The 24243-nt window shown below is 37.6% G+C and overlaps 1 protein-coding gene across 1 annotated transcript in view; it reads left to right on the top strand.

Moving 5' to 3' along the window:
* Positions 1-765: 765 nt before the first annotated feature.
* The window catches only part of CDH17 (cadherin 17), a 28534-nt gene continuing 5056 nt past the window's right edge, over positions 766-24243 (top strand). The window contains exons 1-15 of the mRNA XM_053468380.1: positions 766-864; positions 1989-2063; positions 7412-7504; positions 9421-9561; positions 10824-10962; positions 12013-12175; positions 14305-14491; positions 16296-16427; positions 16959-17109; positions 17706-17924; positions 18553-18629; positions 19744-19935; positions 20300-20544; positions 20977-21107; positions 23659-23895. Of these exons, the coding sequence (XP_053324355.1) occupies positions 2013-2063; positions 7412-7504; positions 9421-9561; positions 10824-10962; positions 12013-12175; positions 14305-14491; positions 16296-16427; positions 16959-17109; positions 17706-17924; positions 18553-18629; positions 19744-19935; positions 20300-20544; positions 20977-21107; positions 23659-23895 (2158 nt within the window). The 5' untranslated portion in view covers positions 766-864; positions 1989-2012. The remainder of the gene's footprint in view (positions 865-1988; positions 2064-7411; positions 7505-9420; positions 9562-10823; positions 10963-12012; positions 12176-14304; positions 14492-16295; positions 16428-16958; positions 17110-17705; positions 17925-18552; positions 18630-19743; positions 19936-20299; positions 20545-20976; positions 21108-23658; positions 23896-24243) is intronic.

Raw genomic sequence — 24243 nt, 5'->3', positions numbered from 1 at the left:
CGCATCCCCAGCCGTTACCCCACCAGGAAGACATGTGCGTCGCCAACCATGGCACCCAGGCATTAGACAGTACACACACATGTGGCTTCAGGGTCTTCCCCCCACATTTGCAACCAAGAAGACATGTGACCTAGTGTGAATGCTTCCACCATAAAATCTTTAATATGCCTAAACAAGTACATAAATAGTTATGAATAGGACACAAAGTCACATCAAATGTTTTGGTGAAAGTCCACCCTCTAGCTATGCCTTTACATGTCAACTCTAGGATGGCATCTTTTGTAAGTACCCGAGAGGCCTAGAAAGAGGCAAATGGTAACATTCTGAAAGAGGCCATCCTTGTAACTGTTTAGTTGATGGGTGCTAAAAATCCAGTGCCTATTACTAGATGTTTGACCTACATTCACAAGTTTAAAGGCCAATAAATACATGGCTAGTGAAATACAGTAGAACCTACATTTTACAGCAAAAAACTTCTGTTTTCTCTTTGTGCTTTTCCCATGAAATATTTCACAAGAGTTGCAAAAACAGGAAACCACTTTATTCGTGATGATCAGATGATCTAAATATTATAGACTACTTCTCAACAAAAGCTCCCAGGTAAAAGCGAGGGAAGAGCTGTATGTCGCAGAAACCAACCTAATGCCTTAGCCTCTGCTAGAAATCAATAGTTGTAAGAGAATTCTTGTCATATTTCAAGTGCCTCCCACTTTCTACGGTAAGTAAATGATTTGCTTAGATAATGCTTTGAGGCTGATAAAATGGGCTGTACAGCAAGCAAAGTGCGATAACTTCTCCAAAGGACACCAAAGTATCTGGCAGATGTTCTTGAAGACTGGAATTATCATACGTTTTTGAATTCAGGTAAGCATTCAAATAGAAAAATATGTATAATACAAAGAAATATACCAGGACTGAAAACTTCATGAAGAAGACAAAGGTGTTTTCAGCGACAATGTAAGATCAAGGATATTGTGCACCAGTTACTGGGATTCTAAGGAGTGGTCCTGGAGCAACCTGATCTTTCATCGTGTGTAGAAGCGAAACAGCCTTTGATTATACCAATTATTGATTTCAGAATCTATTTATTCAATAACAATTGTTATTGTTATATATATATATATATACCTCAAATTTAATTTTAGTGGCATCTATTTGAGTGGTTAAAGACCGAATATAGCTATAATATTGTGTATTAACGAGTTCTCAGGATTCATCTAGAAAATCTAGAACCCTTTGTTTCATTTGTCAATGTATCAAGAGCTCATTACAAATCTTAATGTTTTGTGCAAAACAATTTAAATTGTTCAAGCGAAACACGAATATATATTATATATTATATAAAAACAGGATTCAATGAAGATTTTAAATTTAAGGCAGGAGTATATATTATTTAAGTATTGTTTATTCCTTATAAAAATGGAATGCTTAATAATATATTGTGTAAATATTTTAAGTATATGTCTTTTTATAATCAAAATAACCTTGAGCTATAATCTTCATTTTGAAGAAATGGATTCTCTGTTTTTTTCATCACATTGTATATCTCCTGTTGGTTGTTGCCTTTGTAGCACCTCCTTACAAGTTTATAAAAGGCAGAAAAAAATAAACATATAAGTAACATATAAGAAAAGGTTGTACTCATTCTAATCTTTTCCACAACTGCGATCAGTAGATCTATAAATGTATTACATATTTACCAGAACTATTCTGCGGGTAAATATATGTATATTTCCAATGTTGTTGTTGCTGGATGATATCCGTACAACAGACACCATAGCTAATATTTTCTGACAATCATCCTAGCCAGTTTTACTCCTTGTACTTCTCCTCGTTATCCTCTAATTGTATTATGTTTTATAGATCTGCCAACTGGCTCAACTTTTGAACTTGTCTTAATTTGCCAGTAATTTCTTTTCTCTTCATATAATTTGTCATTTTCCAAAAGAATGCCAGATTGAATGTGTACGTGCTTTTTATTTTTGCAGGAGATCTGACCAAAGCAGGTTAAGATGATCACATTAAAGCACCTTGCGATTTTCACATATCTTATTACCATACAGGTATGAAATCTATATCATTAATTTGTTGCATTGACGAGGCTTGCTGTGACCTCATGCTGTAACTTGCTTTATCGTAATTCTCTATATTTTTCTTATCTGTGCATATGATGGTGTTACTGCTGATTCTTTTAATTGTATTGATATTGGATGAATGTGGGGTAGATTCACTATTCCCCATTAACTCCTGTGTAATCAATGTTTTATTACACTTAAAATGCTTACTGATCTAATTTGAAGGTGAAAAGGCTTGTTGGGAGCATTATACTTTGGCCTAGGGAGGCAGATCCAGTGGGTGCCCTCCAGCAGACAGGGCCTTTGCCACGACATAGGCGTCCTAGGGCCTTTTCTCGGAAAATTACGCAGGGTGGACGGGCAGGGCAGATGGGTTGGGCAGAGAAGCTAGAGAAAGACAGAGGGAACCAGGTTAAAGGTTGTTGAAAGAAAACAGACAGTGATGTGTCATAAATGAGAAGGGAGTCAGGCAGGGAGGGGTCTCTATATAAGGAATCATAAATAGAATAAGGAGCAGATTGAGATCACCGATTGTAAAAAAAAAAAGGATGTTTAAATAAATTGCGTAATGTTTGATAAGTCATAGATAATCTGAGTGGTTTATTTAGTAAGATGTGGGTTTGCGCTTGAGCTGAAACATCTTACTGACTTAATTATACAGTATATTATACAGGACCAGCCAAGTTGAGTTTCTCCGGCAAAAAGGGCTTTCTTGGCCTTCCATAGAGTTTAGTGAAGAGATTCTTCACCTTAACGCACCTACAGAGTCATTGTTTAATGAATAAGCCCCTTCATGGACATTGAATAAACAGAAAGAACATGGGCCACATGGAGGGGAAGGCTGGCCCTGGAGGCAGGTAAAACCAAGTGGCCCCATCAGCCACTTGCCCCTCCCCAGTAACTAACATATGCACTGGCACATATTTACACGCACACTCTAACATTTATACAAACGTACACACTCATGCTGCTAACACACACATACTTATGCTAACACACACAGTCATGTTAGCACATACTTCCTCATACATCTCCAGCTCCAATCAGCGATTCATTATTAGTTTCAGCAAAATGAAATCCTAGTCAAAAAAGACATTGTTGAGATTTGTGATTAGCAATAGTTAAATTGACGGTTAAAACATTTACAACCCTGACACCACAAGGAAGAAGGAGGGTATGAGATTGTTGCCTTGATACCAATACTAGACTTTGGACCTTGTAAATCTACAGTGTTGTCTTGTGTATTTAGTGTCGCTATGAGGCAAGTCCCATAAAATGCCCAGGGCACAGCCATACTAGTAATAAAAAGAAGGGTTGGGCTTTCTGGGCAGATATATTGAAAGGAAAGTCAAATGGAACAACAATTTCTCAACATTTTATGTAAATAATGTTATGTTGTGTAGATATGGTGAACATCTACCGTTTCTCCCACATCAACCTTTAAGATCTGTAATTAGCGCAAAGATTAAATATGTTGGTTTCTGTCAGATAAAATGTAGATAGAAACCAATAACTCAAAAACAGATAAGAGCATTATGGCCCTTTTATTCTGCCTGTTTTTTCTGTCTGCTGAGATACACTAAATGCACAAAAGTATTGGGACACCTGACCTGACCATTAAACCAACAGACATTGCATTCCAAATACACAGACAGTAATATGAAGTTAACCCCCCCTTGCAGCTATAACAGCTTCCACTCTTCTGGGAAGGCTTTCTACAAGATTTTGGAGAGTTTATGTGGGGATTTCTGCCCATTCATCCAGTAGAGCATTTGTAAGGTCAGGCACTGATGTTGGACGAGAAGGCCTGGCTTGCAACCTCCATCCCAGTTCATTCCAAAGATGTTCGATGGGGTTGTGTAGACTTTTTTTTTACTTAGAAGTATACCTACTGGCATTGTTTTTCTGCCAAATATCATTGATATCTGTGTTTAAACAGGTATCATTATCAGGCCAACACTGAACACACCTTACCATCGGGACACATCTTTGGCTTTCACCATGCCGTGTTCTGAGCAAAGAGCCAAAAATAACATTCTAACTTCAAATGTAGAATCTTTATAATACACCAGCAGTTTGTCACGTTTAACTCGTCTCTAACATTTCCAATTTGTAGCACGCCTATAGGTGCCGATATTACAGGAAAGTAAATGTATCATTGCCTTCTTTAAAATAGATATTTCTAGTTGTTATATCAAGGGAGCAGTAACTTTATCTTCATGGGTTCGTGATCTCCATGCCATGCCTCCCTTATTGCCACATTACTTATTACTTAGGCAGCCTTTGTCAGGATGGGTCAATAGAAAGAAGGCAACTTTAGTCCAGGTTTGTGGAATCGTCTTTACAATTTCTCCAAATAAAAGAGATAAAGCAAAAAAGTAGCTTTCACAATATTCTAAAACACTAAATAAATATAAGGATAACATTTTATTTTAAAATATATTCTAAGCCCGGGATAGACACATTTATATATAAATTTGGGCCCAGCTGGAAGCCAGCTTGAGATATACACGAATAGAGATAATATAAATTAGAACAAAAAGTAAGATCTAAAAAATATGAGCTCTAGCCAACTGGTACCACGGACCTGCTGCCCATTTTTAACATGTTTTATGTCAGGCGCTTGGGGATGTAAAGCCTTCACATCGGGATGAGGAAATGTCAAATCTTGATACCAAATTTGCGATCTTGTGCAGAATTTCAGACACAGGAGGACTTTCAAGAGAAGCCATTTTCCAGATTTTGTTCTGAAATGGAAACCTTTATGAATATATAAAAAATATATTGTTGTTTGAGTGTTTCTTTAGTTGTACTTGAATTATAATTTGTAAACCAATTTGCTGGCCTACCAGTCCAAAGACCACTTCTTCAGACTCTATCTGATGTTAATTGAGCCTCTCGAATTGTGCTAATCTTGAATGCCAGAGATGTTACTTATGCTTGAATACAGGCGACTCAAAGCATACATTTTATCATTTTATCAATTAGATATTTTGCAACCACAGTTTGCATCCATACACTGCATGGTATCCAATGTTAGATGTCATTTGGTTATTCCTCTGACAACTGGTGAATTGCTATGTCGATTCTGTGGGTTGAATTAAAAAGGCTAATATTTGGACTGGTCCTGGTCCAGTTTATCTAGAATTCTCTAGGTGTGTATATAGCATATTTACCAAAAAGAGAATGAGCCAATTATAGAATTGTTCAGGAGAAATTAAAATAAAAGCTTTTTACAAGGTAAATGTGGTTTATCATTGTGCGGACTTATGTTAAAGGGGATTGCTTTTGTCATAAACACCTTCTCACTTTTCTATTTTATCCAATAAAAGACTTGTGTAATCTGTAGGAGAATGTAAAGTTTAGAAAAAAAATATATATATATATATATTTTTTAAGATCAGTAAGGTACACTAAAAGACTTAAGGGCTTTGAAGCAAATATTTTTAAAGGGGAGCTCCCACAATTTTTATGACAGGTATCAGATTAAAAATAAAAACTTTTCAAAAATATTGTTATAAACCATTCTAGCAGAGAAAGTCACCCAAATATCACACTGACAACAATGGCAGCCTCCGGGTCTACTGTTAACTAAAGTTTATTGAACAAAATGAAAAAAACAGGTTTTTGCCAATGCTAACCTATATCACTGTACACAGTACAGTATTTTTTAAATTGAAGTAGAAAACATTTTTCCATGGGACTTCACCTTTAAAGAAATAATCATGCCAAAAAATATTGACAAGGCTATTCCTTTAGAATTGCTTTTGGCTTTAAAGGTTCTACTCAGTTAGTATCAGCAAGGCACTGCAAAGCTGCTTATGGTAAAGATATGAAAAGTCCCTTGCGGCAATAATTTCTGTAGAAGAAAGATTATTGTGATCACTGATTTTAAAGAAACAAGAGCAGGGCTGGCCTTAGGGGTGTGCGACCTGTGCGGCGCCGTCCGGGACTTAAATTATAACATCGTTTGTTTTTTTTGTAACTTTATTGAACATCCTCCATGTTAAATAAAGTTTTTTTTAAACTTTATTTAACATGGAGGATGTTAAATAAAGTTAAACAAAAAAAAAAACCGGGGTTTTCATTTAAGTCCTGGGCAGGGGAGCCGAGTGGTTGCTCGTGAAGTTTTCAGCAACCGCTCGGCGGCCCTCACTCTCCGTGACTCCGTTGCGGTGCCGGCGTTTCGTGCTAAGCGCCAGAATTATTCCTGTGAAGCGCGCACCGCGGCAGATCGGGAAGACGGACGCCTCCCGCTCCCACCGCAGGACTCCGGCAACAAGGTAAGTAAGGATAGGGGGTAGATAGTGATAAGGGGCAGGGGGGGCAGTGATAAGGGGCAGAGGGGGGAGGCAGTGAGAAGGGGCAGAGGGGGGAGGCAGTGAGAAGGGGCAGAGGGGGGAAGGCAGTGAGAAGGGGCAGAGGGGGGAAGGCAGTGAGAAGGGGCAGAGGGGGGTGATTTTTTTCCTTTTTTGGGGGGATGGGGGGGGGCGCCCTGTGCGGAGTAGTCCGCACAGGGCGCCAGAACACTTAAGGCCGGCTCTGAACAAGAGTATGATGATATTTAATAACCCTTTAGTGTCACATTGCTCATAAGAGAGGCTATTCTATATTCATTTTTGTAATTTATTTTGCAATAGTAATGTAAGGGTAGACATTTCTGGTGGAACAAAGTCTCCCATTTTCATCCATTGACCATTTTGTAGGCTAGGGAATATCTATATGCTTCTGAATTATTCAGTTGTATATCTATACACGCTACTGTTCAAATGTTATCTAAGTCTTAAAAAAATGTTTTTGAAAGAATACTGGCAATTAAAATAACATGAAATGGATCAGAAATCCAGTGCAGACGTTAATCTTATAAATGACTACCGGAGCTGGAAATGCATGATTTTATTTTTTAGTGAAATATCTTCATAGGCATGCAGAGGCTCTTTATCACTCCCATCACTCCCATCACTCTGGTGTTCCAATGGGACGTTGTGTTCGCTAAGTCAAGTTTAAGTTTAAAAGGCAAAGTGAAACTTAGAAAAACCCTTTTGCAATTATGTTTTCCTTAAAAATAAGTGACCCCAAACTTTTGAACAGTAGTGTATACTGTATATAGTGTATATAACAGCGTTTCCCTGGCTTGAGAGCATCTCTAGTCACAGATTCTGTAACCACAACTCCAGCCATCGAATAAGTACCTTGAAAAATAGTTGTTTTATATCAAATACTGTTGACTTTAAAAATAAAGAAGGTTTTAATAAACCCAGTGAACCCTTTTATAACTCAAATGCTATTTTTCTGTATGTTCTTTTTGAAATGAATATGTTTATATATTTTCTCAGGGATTAGTACGAGCACAAATACAGACAACTGGAAATCTTATGGACATGAATTTTAAAGTTAAAGAGGGAAGTCCTGCATCATTAATATACCAGGTAAGGTATAAAGTCAAAATCCATAATAAGCAATTATCCGATATATATTTATATAGATGATATGTGGCAATGGTACTTTTTTTATATACGTTATTATTAACATATTTGAAATAAGTCCTGTCCATAACACAATTTAGCTAGGTTTAGGTATACAATTAGAAAAATAAGGCAACATATAGGAAATATAATTTCTTTACTATTTATTAATGAATGGAACATCTTTGTGACACACCAATTGTAAATATATTATTAAACCATCTGTGTTGGTGTATGTAGAAGGCCGAATACATTAAGAGGCTCTTTGGTTTGCAGAACCAGGTAAACGCACAAATACTTTAATTTAATGTAGTGTAGAAATTGGCTTTTCTTTCTGTTTATGCTACATATTAATCTGTGTAGCGCAGAAAACGCTTCCTTTGACTTCAGAGCACTAATGGGGTCAGTGCACTGAAGCTCTGGAGCTGCAGCTTCCAAAGGCAAATGCCCCTTTCATGTCATATCAAGAATTGATATTAAATTATTGGTTCTTACAACATGCTTGTAATATATACTCTTTGTTGATGCAGCTGCATGGGACACAAGAGTGACTTCACACCATGTTGCCAACAATAGAGGTCGTAGGTGCCAACACCACCAGGTTCTCTCCCATATTAGTAAGCACGCTTACGCAGGATAGTTGTGCGGCACACAAAGCTCACCTAGGGAGATGCTCACCATATTACTTACTGTGTTGGGACCATAATTATTCTGTAGCAGGATACGGCAGGTGACCAAGAAAGCAGAGTAAGGAAAGGGTCATTGGAAGTTAGCATGACAGCTTAACGAGCAAACAGTTGTTTGCAAGGAATGTTCATTTTCCATGCTATTAGTTTATAATAACACGTGTTTCTTTGCTAAAAGGCCAGCTTTTCAGAAATATTCAGACAGTCAGAGTTCTTGCTGAATTCACTATTTTCCAAGCTACTTGCGGGTTTAGAGTTATGTACTGAAACAGATTAGGCACTGAGATTCTACAATTATTAATTTGGACAGAAATTTTGTATTTTTGCAATGACTTCAATGTAAGGAGAAAACTGGGCAAATTTTGAGAAGGTCAACAACAGGTTTACAATCCAGTTTCTTTCCCAGGAACAAATTTGCAGTTGAAAGAACATCAGTCCCTAGCTGTAGATTATTGGATGGTCCGACATGCATCCAACCTTATTGAGACATATGTGACCAAGTAATGAACATAAGGACCAAAAACGTGTGGTTTCACTAGAGGTTTATTATAACTTTGGGGCACCTGGGCCACCATAGATAAAGAAAGTTCACTCTTGTCACTCCCAAGCATGCATATACATGAACAATGATTCATTTCATGGCCAAAGAGCAATAACTTGCCATTACAGGCTTTTTTGCTATCTTCATACCTGTCAAAATATTAGTAAGCTGCCAGTTACAAATCAAGCCAAGCTCGGTTTTATTGGGCTTATAACCATTGGCTGTGTCAATAATACCGTTCTGTAGCACATGCGAACAATGCAAAGGGATACGTGGATCAACTACGTGTTTGTTCAGCTGCCTCTACCTTCTGGATTTATCGCCTGGCATATTATTTGCCACTTCACAATCAAAAATAAAGGAAAGTTGTGTCTTGTAAATCAGTCTGTGTTAAAACACACATGTAATGTAGCAAAGCGTTTATCCGCCATCCTTCAGGAGAAGAAATACTTTGTAAAACATTTTATCGCCGACCCTCTAAAATTAGGCTATGAACTTTTGTTCACACTTATCAAATATACCCATCTCTTGGTAGACGCCACATCTATGATGCCAAATACTTTAATAACAATTTTTATCTCGCAAAATCAAAATCTAATTGTGGCAATGTAAATTGTGTTAAAGAAAATCATTATATGTATTTCTATCAACAGTTTTTGAAAAGCAATCCCAATTCCCATAGCTTTGTACTTGAAGGCCAAACGGATGGGGCGATTGAAATTCAAAGCGAAGACGGCAGGCTTCAGACAACAAAACCTCTTGATAGAGAAACAAAAGCGCTGTACCAACTAAAGGTAACTGACATAATGCTAATATATTCATAATTTTCATAAAATTATAATCCACACCAAAGCTTTATGCCACCTAAAAACAAATGTATTCACATAAGGCCGTCTGTTAGTTCTATTATCCTCAGCATGTCCGTAAGGCCAGTCCAGATATACATACTTGGGGACTATTAGAGTTTTTACCATAATATCAGACCCTCAGGGTCATAAAGCTTCTGGACTTCTTCATATTGTTGTCTGATTTCATTAAACGTTTTATTCCAGCTGGGGATTTTCACATTGGCGTGTCACAATCAAAATACCTTTTTAAATATACGTGACTTCATTTAGAATTGTTTTGTATCTCCCAACAATTAATGATTTTATAGGGATATTAATACAGCCGTTCTGTTGCCACTATTAGCGTCACGACAATAGAAACCTTGTGATGCAATAAATTAAAGAGTTGATATTGGGTTTGAGTTTCCTGGTCACCTCCATTGATGAAGCAAGGAAACAGCGCAGACCCAACCAATACTACTTAAACGCACCTATCTGAAGCATAAATCTTGGGGACTTCGTGACCATACCTGAGAACCTTTAGCCTCCAGCTACCCGGAGTCCCTCTTGCAGGATGCGGTAAGGACTACCCGCTGATGTCAGTTGGTGGTCCCGCTGATGTCACTGGTGGTCCTGCTGACATGGGTGGGCATTCCCGGTGATGTCGATAGGCTTTCCCGCTAAATGGGATACAGCCTTATTTATGGGGGAAATGGGGCAGGGAGTGGGGCATGTCAGACCTCCACTCCTGCCCCCCCCTCCGGAGTCTTCCAATGAAAGTTGGAACCCTAAAGTCTTCTGCCTTTGCTAACTTATTTTCATAGAGCTCCCAAGTATGTTGATATAAATACATTTCAACCTGAAAAGCCGTTTAAATCTTATCAGACTGCATTTATGTAAAAACTAGAAAGCTATGGTCTAGGGTAGATCGGGGTCTATGTATGCCTCACTTCTTGGCCACGGTGTAAGGGGTTATGCTTCAGAGATTTAATAGTAGTTTTAAACAGAAAAAAATGTAGGTTATGGGATTACTTAACAGGCAACAGGAAAAATAAGCATAATATACAAAAATCTAAAACTTTTATAGGGCAAATGCACCAAGCTCCTCTATACGCCACACATGTACATGCGCAATAAATCTTTCTTCACCATTGTTAAAAATACAGAATAGCCAACAAAAAATCAGTGTGCCTAATGAATTTTCACCCTTTTGTTCCTCTTTTTTTTAGATTAAAACAGTGAATAAAGAATACGCTCTTGTTGAAGGCCCTTATTCTATTAATATAATTGTTGAAGATATAAATGACAACATACCCGTATTCAACCAATCCCGGTATGAGGGAAAAGTGAGGGAGAACTCAAGGCCAGGTAATACGAATGAAAGAAATCAGACATGATGTTCTGTCAATTTTGTAATGTGGATCATGGCTGACTATCGCAGAATTGGCATCCAAACAGCTGGACATTATCACTGAGTGATTATACATTCATGCATTCTACTTCCATGTTGTACATTGCTATGGTATATGTCTGTGTGTGTATCTCAGTCCAAATTGGCATAACTGTATTTTGATTTGCTTGCTGTAGAGTTGCTGTCGCTCTTTGCTCTCAGTAAGCATCATTGACTAAATGTTGTTTAGGATTCGCTTGCATGAGCTAGAACAGTTCTTACCCTGCTATATGGCAACAGCCCTCATCTGGCTCAAAAACAATGGCGAGAACAGGCTTAATGAAGACCACTCATGATGAAACATTGGCAGATGCATTATTACAAATTAGCGATTTTTCTTGAGTGTACATGCTATTCATTTGCTCTGAAATATTCTTTGGGAGATTTTGTTGGTTTTCTATTTTGTTTTTTTTTGTGTACTGTCTGTCCAACCTTTGTTTAAAGAGGTCTGAGATGGAGGCACAGACCTAAAACCTTATTACTCTACTAGACATCACATATTGGTTTGATCTCCCCAAATGGCACGTAGCTAGAAACCTACCTTGGCAGTCGGCTAGGGGACTTAATGGGCGACAGCAATTCAGATATCTCTGGAATTAGTTGCAAGAGCAGAGTTAGATTCGGAAGCTTATAACAACCTCAACCTGTGATATGCACTTATGCGTGGGTCCATAGGTAGTATTATTCATAATGATTCTTCTTTCCTTGGTGGACTGAACTTAAAAGTTGATTATGTTTTGTGCATGATTAGTTACAAAATGCTCAAGCATTAAACACTAACGTAAAATAATTATGTGCAACATATTAATCAGGCGGATAGAGTTTCTTGGTTGGACAGAATAAGAAACCGTGTTTTTATTCATAGAAAATATAGTATTTTGCCTCATAATTCATAAAAATATGACGAATACACGTTTTGCTTTTTAAGGAAAATTCCATTATCTCATCCATGTGTCCATTCCATACAGGAATACCATTTGTGACAGTGTACGCCACAGATGCGGATGACCCTGAGACACCTAATGCACAGCTCCACTACGAAATCCTGCAGCAGATTCCAGACCCATACAAAGTCAGGCTCTTCCAGATTAATAACAAGACTGGGGCAATCTACATAACACTGAATGGTAGGTACAAAGCAATTACATCCAAAAAGGCTTTTTTCCAGATTAACATTAGCCCAGCCAACAGCTGGGCCGCTTGCTTAGGCTGCAAAGGGAAGCATTTCATTGATAAAACATGCAGATTGTGAATAAAAACTTTGCTAATCCTTTTATCCCGTCTCAATGGGAAAAAAATCACATCCAGCCCGGTTTCATTTAAAATAACACTCTGTTCAGAACCGCTGATGGATGTCTTATTCATTCAGGTATTCAGAAATGTATTGTTATAAAGAAAACCATACAAAAGAAATGGAACTGTCAACACGTATCTTCCATAACAAACTACTGATAAAAAAATATGTTATATGTAGTAATTATGTTATTTTGTGTTACCTATTACAACCGTTATAAAGCAGAGCCTTTAGAACTATAATCCTGTGCAATAGAATCATTGAAACAAAGAATCTAGTCCGTCCATTTTTTCTGATGATCCTTAATCAGTCCTTGGTCTTATCTTAGATAAGGATGGCTTTATGCCTATTCCACGCATGTTGAAATTCCCTTACTGTATTGGCTTCCATCACTTCCGATGTGAGACTGGTCCATCTATTTGTCACAGTTATGGATAACATCTGAATTAATGCTATCCATCCCAACATAACATGTTACTGACATATGACAAAGCCACAATTCAGCCCATTTCTCAATTTAAAACATGTTTTCCCACCAAACATTTCTTGTAGAAATTGAGGTTTTTATAAAGCTCTAAAACATGGCGTGGTCCACAAATAAATCATATTTTAAGTGTAAAGAGGCCAGGAATGTTTGAACAGAAGCACATTCTTATAAGGTGCTCATAAACGCAAGCCTGAACAATACAGATAAATGCACGCTGAGACACGCTAATGGATGCAGTGCGCCTATACGACCTGGTCAGTATAATGAGTTACGTATAGAAAGTTATTCTGGTGCAATGTGTATGAAGGTGGTCTTATCACTCAACTTTCTGCTGATAAGACCATTGCAATGGTTGCTATGTTGCCATTTTCCACAGTCTGCACCAGAATCACTTTTCATCCAGAATCCCAAGGAGTTCATTGCATAAAGTTAATTATACATTTTTTACCATTCCTTTTTTAAGTGACTGTTCCTTCACCCATATGATTATTATGGCTTAATTACAAAAACTGAAAGTAACAAACCTTCTCATCCAAATATACAGCATCTTATAAAGTATCTTCTCAACCTCAATGGCTTTTTGGGGATTTTCAAAACAATTTAATAAGCATGAGAGTTGATACCATTTATTTGACCAACACAGGAAAAGATTACAAGTCATATAAGCTCCGGATCTGAGCCAAATTCGACTTAAGATCCCACCTTGTCTTAGGCTAATAAGGCTACGTCTTTATCCTTAATAAATAAAAGCAAATTCATCTTCAATATATTCCTGCCATTCATTCAAAAGCACACTAATAAGTAGTTATTTGACATTTCCAATGGTTTACTCTTTGCAATGCTTCTTTTGGGTTGCATTAAATGAATTGGATGTTTGTGTAAATGGAAAAGATTAAGGTCAGTGGAGGATAATCGTATTTTGTTGTTCGACCAATAATAATAATGTTTATGTGTGTCAACGCGAACATTTTAAATCCATTCTTCACGTCTTTCATAGTGGCTTTGTATGTCATTCAAAAGTGAGTAAGCAAAATTACATCCTTTTTTATTTTTTTTCAGGACTGCTGAATTATGTGTGGGTTTTAAAAAACATTAGTATATGAATATATAATTAAGGTCAATCTACCAAATAATTGGGGAAAAGGGGTTTGTTTGCCAAGGTTGGAGTTTGCAAAATATCAATAAATAATATATATTTCTAAAGTGGTTCTCCTTCCATCATCTTAACCCAATAATATCAAAGCCTACTTTCTGCCCCCCCCCCCATGAAAAAGAACAGGGCAAACAGGAAGGTATAGATCAAACTTTTTTTCTTCTTCATTTAAATTATCCATTAGGATAATACATCCCAATGTTTATGCTCTTTGCTCACTCACTGGTCATACATAGGTGATAATATCAAGACCATCAATAAGGAACAAGCATTTAGGTTCCTACAAGGTAAATTAATGTATTTTTTTTTTTTTTTTTTGCAGGTAGCCAGCTCTTGGATTCGGAAGCCCACAATTCATACGAGCTGCTCATTGGTGTATCCGATTCAGCAGAGAGGCCATTTAGAGCTAACACAAAAGTGTTTGTCACCGTTTTGGAGAACATCTGGCTGAAACCCAAACCTGTTACTATTGTAGAAAATTCCACAGAGCCGCACCCCATCAAAATCACTCAGGTATTCTGCCAGACTTGGGCTTCAAATCTACTTGTGTTTTATATGCAATTAAAATGACTTTTCAGTCACCTTTGTATATTATCTGCAGACGTTTTAAATTGTGTGTTTATATAACAACAAAAACTCTGTGAAATAATCTTTTGCAATTATGGCATGTGTGCTATGCATAATGGGAAACTTTAAGGTGATCTTTGGATCTTTTAAATGTCAACCAATCAACAGGTCATTACAAAAAAGGAGCGTTGCACCTTGCAATTTAGTGAAATTACAGGAAATTGCATAAAATGTGCCAGCTATGCATTTGATAGGGAAGAGAATAATGTCAGAGATACTGTATATATCTATATAAATTTGAATAACGTCAAATATAACTGAAAAAGATAATAACACAGTTTCTCTATAAATACACGACTAGTGGAATCCCCAACTTCCCTTCTTCCTTGAGGCCGTACGCCTCACAAAACTCACTCGATACTTTCATGCACATAACCACACAGACACAAAATGCAGATACCGGTAATAATGGCCATTAAAAACATAAAATAAGAGGCACTTGCCAGCAAATTAATTCTATGAGACAAACACTACTACACAGTTCTCCACTACACTCTACACTGACGTTCTCCAATGAACGTTTTTCCAATCGTACCACTAAGCGAGGGAAGCTCCATGCTCTCCCATCCACCAATGGGTATTAAGACTGCCTCTACCCATGAGAGGATACAGCCCCAAACTCCAAACCATAAGCCTGGGCTTTCACAACCTCTACAACTCCGGCCGTCCATTCTGGCCGTGTTGTGTCACCGTGAGAGGCCTGTGATCTAGCATTGGGCTGTAGTAGTGTTTCTCTCAAGCAATGCACCGTGTAGAAATGGTGGAAAGTCTCCTTTTTCCAACTGCTAAACCGATCTTCTTCCCATTTTCTGGCAAGGTAATTGTTCATAATTACTTAACCCTACGCTTTACTTTTCTAAGGATTGTTACAGCTGCTTACATCATATAACCATAGTCTGAATGGCCCGGCTACAGGTTGTCTGGATCGCTAGTCACGTTGCCCTTATATCCCGCTTATAGCTTCAGGGCTTTCTTTGAAAATGTACAAAAACCTTATGTCCTACACTTGATAAAAGTACTGTACAGATCCACCCGGTGTATTCAATTAGTCACCACTAGCCGTTTACAATATAACACAGCGATGTAAGAGCACTGTTATGGTATTTGAGAGTACAGTTTGTTATATGAGCCACGCAATGGAAATTTAGAACAGATGTTATGTGTTCCGAAAGCCAAAACTGAACGGAAAACCGACTATTTAATGCCTTCTCAGAAGTACAGTAGTTTAGTAATTTTTGTTAGTGGGGGGAGAATCAAAAATGTTGCAGGGAGATTTTGAAGAGAAACACAAGTTTCTCTTATTTTACATTAACCAGCCTACATGTAGGATTCTTATATTTCCAGCGCCGCAAAAACGATTTCCCATACATCGAATTTCTGTTAAGAAATGCACAAATACATTAAAGAAACGCTGCAAATAATTACAAATACTGCATGCGGATATAGTAATGTGAGACTTACTATTTTTATTCTTGTAGTAAAAGTCAACTATTGTGAATTTATACATTATGTAATAAACTAACATACAGTAGCTCCATTTTCTAATCAAGTTAAGCTTCATTCGGAGCCTTCTTTGGTATATTAATCTATGTAAGTTAATTATTCTATTCCTTCATTGCTTTCTGTAAAGTAATTACACCCATAAATCTGAATATTTTTGTCTCTTTATTATTACTTTCATCTACTTTAGGTCAGGTGGAATGATGATGGAGCCATTTTTGAACTACATCAAAGAGAAAAGTATCTAAAGTTCCCGTTTTCTATTGATAAAAACGGAGATATTTATGTGACTGAACCACTGGACAGAGAGGAACGGCCTCAGGTAGGAAGTCATAGTCTTCAAAACTGCGAGAGATCATCATGAATTTCATTTAAAATGAGAGCCCCGCCGTGACGTGTTTATGCCAGCTTCATGTGTGCAACATCTTAATCTACCCCGCTGTACACAAAATCTTTATTACAAGCTTTGCATACAGATTGGAATTGCACTCTATTGGCCAAATCTTGAACAATGTTCCAAAGATGAGAACAGCATCTTAGTTGAATTAAAATTAGTAGAATTTTGGGAATTTGGGAATTAGCATGCCTGGGAACTCTCTGGCTCTGGCTACCAGGAGCCCCCACTGACGTCAGTGACAAATCTTCCCTAATTTAAGTTCCTCATCACTAGCTACTCGGGAATGAGCATGAATCAAATTGCAAATATTTTTAAAGACACGATTAAGGGGTAACTGGCTGCCTGAGCATTGTAGGATCAGTAAAAAGTACCTATCCCCAGAAAACAATGCTTTAAAAAAGTACAGTGATGTTGTATTTTCCATGTTTTAATGCTACATTTTATTATTTGTTTCAGTATATATTCTATGCCATAGCAAAAAATCAGAATGGAGTTCCTTTGGCACGACCTGTAGAGGTTGAAGTAAATGTTGATGATATTAATGACAACCCACCAGTATGCCCAGAAGCTTTGACAATTTTTGAAGTTCAGGAAAATGAAGAAGTTGGTAAGATATATGTGTGATTGTGTCATTGTTTTAATACGTCACAGTTGCCCATTGACACAGCATACATTTTATGAATGAGCAGTCATATGAGCTGACTGTAAATCCCTTTTAACCTGGGTTGCTCATAAAAATACAGAACAGGAACCATTCTTAGCAGTCTTTAGTTCCAGGCTTAGCTCCAGGAGAGTTAACATTTACAATAAACTAGTGATCTGATTATAATTTGCACATACCTGAAGTTGTTACCATCAGATATCATTGTTAGTGCCAGCTTCCCAGAGACCATTTGTGCACCAAGAAGCCGTGGGACGCCCCAAAATCTGGAGATCTTTACTGCAGAGGCCTTACTCCATACAGCAACCAAGGCTACTGCATAGGGCCCTTAGCGAAATGAAGGGTCACAATGGGCTATTTCAGAACTGGATAGTGTTTGAAGCCTGGAAATGCAAAAAAATGGGACTTTATTGGACTTCATTGCTTTTAGAAGCCAAATCTTGAACAATGTTCCAAAGATGACAACAGCATCTTAGTTGAATTAAAATGAGTAGAATTTTGGGAAACCGAATTAACATGTATGATTGATTTTATTCTTTTAGGAGCTTTTATTGGAACATTGAAAGCCACTGATATGGATCAAGATCAAAATTCGCTCTTACATTACCGACTTCTGTCCCAAAATCCCACGAAACCACAAGACACGATGTTTTTTGTCTCTGAGTACTCTGGAGACTTCCAGTTGCTGACGTCTGCACTGAGTATTCAAGATGTTGATGTGTACTTGTTGACCGTGGAAGTGTCTGATGAAGGGTCACCTGGTTAGTGTTCCCATTTAACCATTTTAAAAACAAAAGGCTGTTAGTGTTTTTGTTTTTTATCTTCAAAATTTTATGTCTCAATTTTTTCCCCTGCGTAAGTAGAAATCTTTCTCCACTGGAAGGAAAATTGTTCCTTTATTAAATATAGTGATCATCACCAGTGAGTGGAGTAACATAGTATACCAGAAACAGACAAAAGCTGTCACTCCAGTGCTTTTTGATATCTGAATTTTGAGAAGTTGACTGTTCCTCTATTATAAATGATGACTCTAAAACAACAACAGATGGAATTTAATCTACGTTCACATATATATATAGTATATATAATTCTATTTTCAGTGTCTTGTTTCATTTCTGTGTAGTATGTATTCCAAGTGAAATAAATAACCTGCGTTGCCATTAGGGTTCCTTCCCAAAAAATGATGGCTGGTCACACTTTATAGTTGAACATCTGTTCATTCCTCAGGCTGGTAATTATATTTTATTAAAGCATTTGTAGCTTTCCTCCGAGGATCTACTGTTTTCAAGACATTTTAAATTAAAGTCTGTGATTCCAGGGAGGGATTGGGTAAAGGTTATTATCAAACTATCACATTTAATTATTCGTTATTGTTACTTTTTTTTTTAGCTTACAAAACAACGTGTGAAGTGCAGGTTAAAGTAATTGATGTCAATGACCAGATCCCCATATTTGAAACTTCCGATGTAAGTATAATGTATAACGAAATGCATTTTCATTTGAATGATTTTTATAGAAATCTGCTACTGAAATAAATGTCAATTAACAACAGCCTTGGCAAAAACGGAGTTAACATTACAAGAAACCAACTGAATAATAATAACCATCCTCAAAAGTAGACTTATGCACTCGTATTCAGGAGCAGAGCCGGCCTTAGGCGTTGTGGCGCCCTGTGCAGACTACTCCTCTGGCGCCCCCCTCACTGCCCCTTCAAACTACACCCCCCTTCTGCCCCTTCAAACTACACACCCCCCCCTCTGCCCCTTCAAACTACACCCCCCTCTGCCCCTTCAAACTACACCCCCTTCCTCTGCCCCTTCAAACTACACCCCCCCTCTGCCCCTTCAAACTACACCCCCCCTCTGCCCCTTCAAACTACACCCACCCTCTGCCCCTTCAAACTACAACCCCCCCCCCACTTACCTTGTTGCCGGAGTCCTGCGGTGAGAGCAGGAGGCATCGGTCTTCTCGCTCTGCGCTCAACATGAGATGCTGGCACCGCGACGGAGTCACGGAGAGTAAGGGGCGCCGAGCGGCTGCTGAGAACTTCATGAGCAACCGCTCGGCGCCCCTGCCCGGGACTTGGATTAAAGCATCTGGGTTTTTTTTTAAACTTTCTTTAACATGAATGATGTTAAATAAAGTTTAAAAATAAACAAAAAAAAACGATGTTTAAAGTTAAGTCCCGGGCAGGCGCCCCTGCTACCATGGCGCCCTGTGGAAATACCAGAAATATGAAGTGTTTCAGGACAAACACATAAATACCTTTTGTTTGTTTGTTTTTTTAATTTGCACTGTTTATGTATAGTTTTTATAGGTGTAAATGTGAAAAAAAAGGCTTTTATAGCTTTTGTTCACACTAAATGATGGTTTATCTATATAATTATTATTTCAAAAGAAAGCCCTACTTGTCCTGAAAAATGTATAAATAATTTGTGTGGGTGGACTAAATGTTTTTGGAAAACATTGTAATATAACCTTGGTCCTTAAGTGGTTAAAGGGATCCAAAATAATGAACTTCAACTGAAAAACGCATTGTAATTTCTGTCTTCACTGTATATGTTCTTTCTTTCTCCTTAGTATGGCAATGTGACCATCGCTGAAGATACACCATTACAGACAGTGGTATTTACTATTCAGGCCACCGACGCTGATCAGCCAAACACTGGGAGTTCTGAAATAATTTACGCTATTATAGAGGGAGACCTAGACAAAATGTTTTCAATTCATACCAATAAAACAACAAACAAGGGATACGTCAAGATTGTGAAGGTGGGAAATTTCTAGCAAAATTGCAAAAAAGGTTTTCTAATGATCAATTAGCCTTTCAAACTTAACTTGGATTAGCGAACACAACGTGCCATTGGAACACAGTGATAAAGGGCCTCTGGATGCCAATGAAGATATTCCACTAAAAGTCAGCCATTTCCAGCTACAATAGTCATTTACAACAATAACAACATCTGCGCTTTATTTCTAATCCATTTCATTACTTTAATGGACAAAATGTGCTTTTCCTTTTAATGGCAGGATGTGTATATATATATATATATATATATATATATATATATATATATATATATGTTTTTGCCCTTGCTTGTTTTTTTTTTAAAGTTTTTAAAATGTTTTTTTACAGCCCCTGGATTTTGAGAAATTTCGAACTCATGCCCTTGTGATTCAAGCAAGGAACCCTGAGCCTTTCTTCGGAGGAGTTAACCTCAATGAGAGTTCCATCACTCGGCTACAAGTTATTGTCACCGATGTTGATGAAAAGCCGTATTTTGAGCACAGCACATACCAAAAACAGGTGTCTGAGGATATTCCTATAGGAACAAAAGTGATTACAATAGAGGCCAAAGATCCTGAAGGTGATGACATAATGTAAGTCATGCATAGTTACTAAATCTCTTGTTGACTATAATTTACTTTTGTTCCTTTAAAGAAAGATATAGGTGAGAAAGAGAAGTGTGTTCCTTGTGTTTATTAATCCATCTTGGATAGTTTGATACTAGTGTGATTGCGGAGTAAAATTACATATATGTTCTTTCAACCTGGGCAACAAGCAAAAAGAAATACATATTATTTAGTGAATATGTTTGCTACGTATATCATTTTTAGCTAATCCATACCTTCTAAGTATTTAGAAGAGACAGTCGCTTTTTCCCACTTTTCTAAAAGCTCCAAATGTTTTGTGTGGTGCAGAAAGAGTACAGAATTGTACCGCTATGCTTGCGTAAATGCTATGCTTTACATTGGTGTAAGAGGCACATGACATTAAATGAAACGTAAAGTGTATCCACTGCTCTGCTCCAGTTATGCTCTGAAGGGTGACTCCAGGAAATGGCTTTGGATAAACGAATCTTCCGGAGAAATCTACAGTGATGCTATACTGGATCGTGAAACCGCAAAACACTATGAAGTGGAAGTAGCAGCCAGTGAGAAAAGTAAGGAACTCTTTTTAAAAAATATTATAAATGATTTATATTATGGATAAAAAAAGCAGGCGAAACATAAATATTTAGTATTCCTACATAGCAAACTAAGCTATATTCCATTCTAGAGCGTAAAGTTCAGGAGCCACTGATCTTTAGGAAGGGAAAGTGATGTTAGGCTTCCCCCTGCTTAAGTTTGCCAGCTGGTCTTCCACTCACATCAAGCCACATTCACATTCTACCTTCAAAGAGATGGGAGGGTCCCCAATCCAAAATACCTGGAAACTTTCCAGGTAAGGTCATGGCTGAGCCACATGTATATACTTTTGAACTCTAAAGAGCCAATTATAAGGCCTCATTTGGTTGGGGAGACGAGTTTGGCCTGGTCTTCTGTCAGCTTCCTCCAGTTTCTGACTGCTCCCTTACAATGAATGTCCAGCCAACCCCCTTTCCGTTTCCATTAAGAAGCCTGGACATGAGAACTCCAAGGTAAAACCCTGAGAACTTCACAGGTATACACATAGACCATACAACTGGTAGAGTTTTAGTACTGTCCAGAGAGTCGGGTTCTTGCTGTTGCTGGTCTGCACATCCAGGCAGAGAGCAGCAGCAGTATTACGAATGTGGCGATGCACGGGCATTTTTTAAACTAAGACGTACCAAGTACTTCATTGGTCCTCAAGGGACATTCTCTGATGACGTACCTGGTTTTATACCTTTTTCTAAATTGGTTCGATAACAGGTTCAATTTTCTTTTGGCTTTTAGTACTACTATATCCACTTTTCTTATTATGAAACATAAGACAGAGTAATGCTGTACATTTGATACAAACTATCTGTTTCCTAATCCTACTAAGAATATTGATAAATAAATGGAAACAATGTCCATGCAGTGCATGTTTTTCCATTATTTTAAGGCAAGACACTTAAACAACAAAAGTTTCCATGTCATCTGATCTCAATTCCCATTATCAGAGTTTCATTAACTAATTCTTCTTCATGTTGGAAAGTACTGTGGAAAAAAATGTTCTGCTGTAATTTTAGCTTCTCCTTACAGTTAACTTATCTTTTTATACAAACAAAATAAAGCATTCTCTCTTGAAAACACAAGTCTACTCAGATTTTCTGTGTACTTGCAAACTGGACAAACTCCAGATTTTCTAAGAAAAGCTTACCCAGTGATTTTCTAAAACCTCTTTAGAGTCTTACAATATACGGAGCCATTTCTCTGCTGATGCTTGGAACTTTAACTGAAAGTATAACATTTCTAAAACACCTAAATTACATTTAAAGCAAAAGTCTTAAATGCAACATGCACCATGTGACAAGCAGACTGAGCAGGAGACAATCCAGAATATTTGTTGTTATCAATGATCAGGTTTTGACCCAGAGTCTCTAAATGTAACGCTGCTTCCCCCGGGTGTCTAGATGACATTCTTCTTTTTAAGGGCATCTAATTCCATCCCTGTCCTGCCTACGTAATAATGTCTGAGGCTAGCCCCATCTATGAACAGCTAGCCCGACCTCATACAAGGTTAACCACTCCCCGGAATAGGGAGAGCTCAGAAAGTTCTCAGGTATGGTCAGAAGTCCGTTTAGTAGCAATTGAGTGAATAGATTAAATGAGCAAAATGCTGTAAAAATCTGTGTTTGTGTTTCACAGGAAAGTAGACTCCATACTCAGTAACTAAATGAAGTGTCAAGCTGCCAAGGCCAACAAATTATTAGCATAATGGACACTGCAGTCATCATATGCATATGATAGCTGAATAATCCCTCATATGAATCTGCCCCTTTGCCTGTCCAGCTATATTAATTGCATGCAATATACTAACCATCCAGCACTGGCTCTGCAACCACTGGGGACGATGGTCTGTTCAGATCTTTCTGCCCATGGGTATAAAGCACTCCTTTTGATTTCAATGGGAGCACTTTTCTGCCATTGATTGACTTCTTTAAGCAGCCAATCAGTGACAAGAATTGTGCTTTCTTTTTTCTTTTTTGTTTTCTTCATTAGTGGGGGCCATCAGGGACAGCATCAAGTATTTATGCTTCCATACAAAGCACTGGTTAGAGCTTATTTAGGAAATGCTGTTCAGTCCTTGCCAACAGCTCATAAGAAAGAGTACAGAGAAGAGTCATAAAACATGTTAGGTGAACGGAGGATGTTCTTCAGGACCTACAGAATGACAGGAGCACAGACCCTTTAATGTGTCAGTTGTTGGAACAGGTGGAATAATGGACAGACCAGATTAGAAATACCTTTCCAAATCCTATTTCTTTGTGTTTCTGCCTTTGGGAACATCTTCCACCAGCTGCCATTTTTACCCTCCGTCTCTAACATGAATGTTACTGTAGTTCACTTTGTACTTTATGTCCCCCTTCCTGAACTCATTCTGTTTTCCTTTGCTTTATCGTGTTGCAAATACTATGGTAGTTTTAAAAACAAACATTTTTGGGGGAAAAATGTGCAGCTATATATGCTGTGTTGTGTCAATCAAAAACACACACTTTCTTGAACATTCTTCATGTTTAATCAGATTTTTATGTGCTCATTTTACAGAAAATAAATACATGACCTCATCTGTGTATTTACGCTTATATTTGGATGATGTTAATGATAACGCACCAACATTGGCATCCAGTTATAAAGGGCCTATATTCTGTTACCCGCTTAAGAGTCCAGAAACTATAATTATTGAGGGGACTGATGCTGATACCGAGCCAAATGCACGCAGACTGCGATTTTCACCTGGGCATGAAAATGTAACAAAGGACTGGGAAGTAGCATATATTAATGGTAAGTACATTTGAACTTCAATAGTTTAAAAGGGAGCTGATACCTTTTTTTTTTTTTTTTTTAAATGTTTTTTATTGGTTATTAAAAAGGATAACCGACACCTTTTTATATATTAAAAATATCACATTATTATGATTTTTTTAAAAATATATATTTTTTCTCTTCTAGTTTTTGTATAATGTTTTCATCTAGACAGCTATTCATTAGCCATTCTCAAGTATTCTAGCTCTATTTTCTTAGCACAATCCTCTAGACAAACACCCAGATATCTTATCATACTGGCTTATGGTAAATAATAGAAAGGCTCACTGTCAATCACCAAGCAGGGCAGTAAAATGGAAAGTTACC

Source organism: Spea bombifrons, chromosome 5 (assembly GCF_027358695.1).
Source record: "Spea bombifrons isolate aSpeBom1 chromosome 5, aSpeBom1.2.pri, whole genome shotgun sequence".
Taxonomy (NCBI): Eukaryota; Metazoa; Chordata; class Amphibia; order Anura; family Pelobatidae; genus Spea; species Spea bombifrons.
Note: the sequence above shows the minus strand (reverse complement) of the source record. Positions and strands in the feature narration are given on the sequence as shown.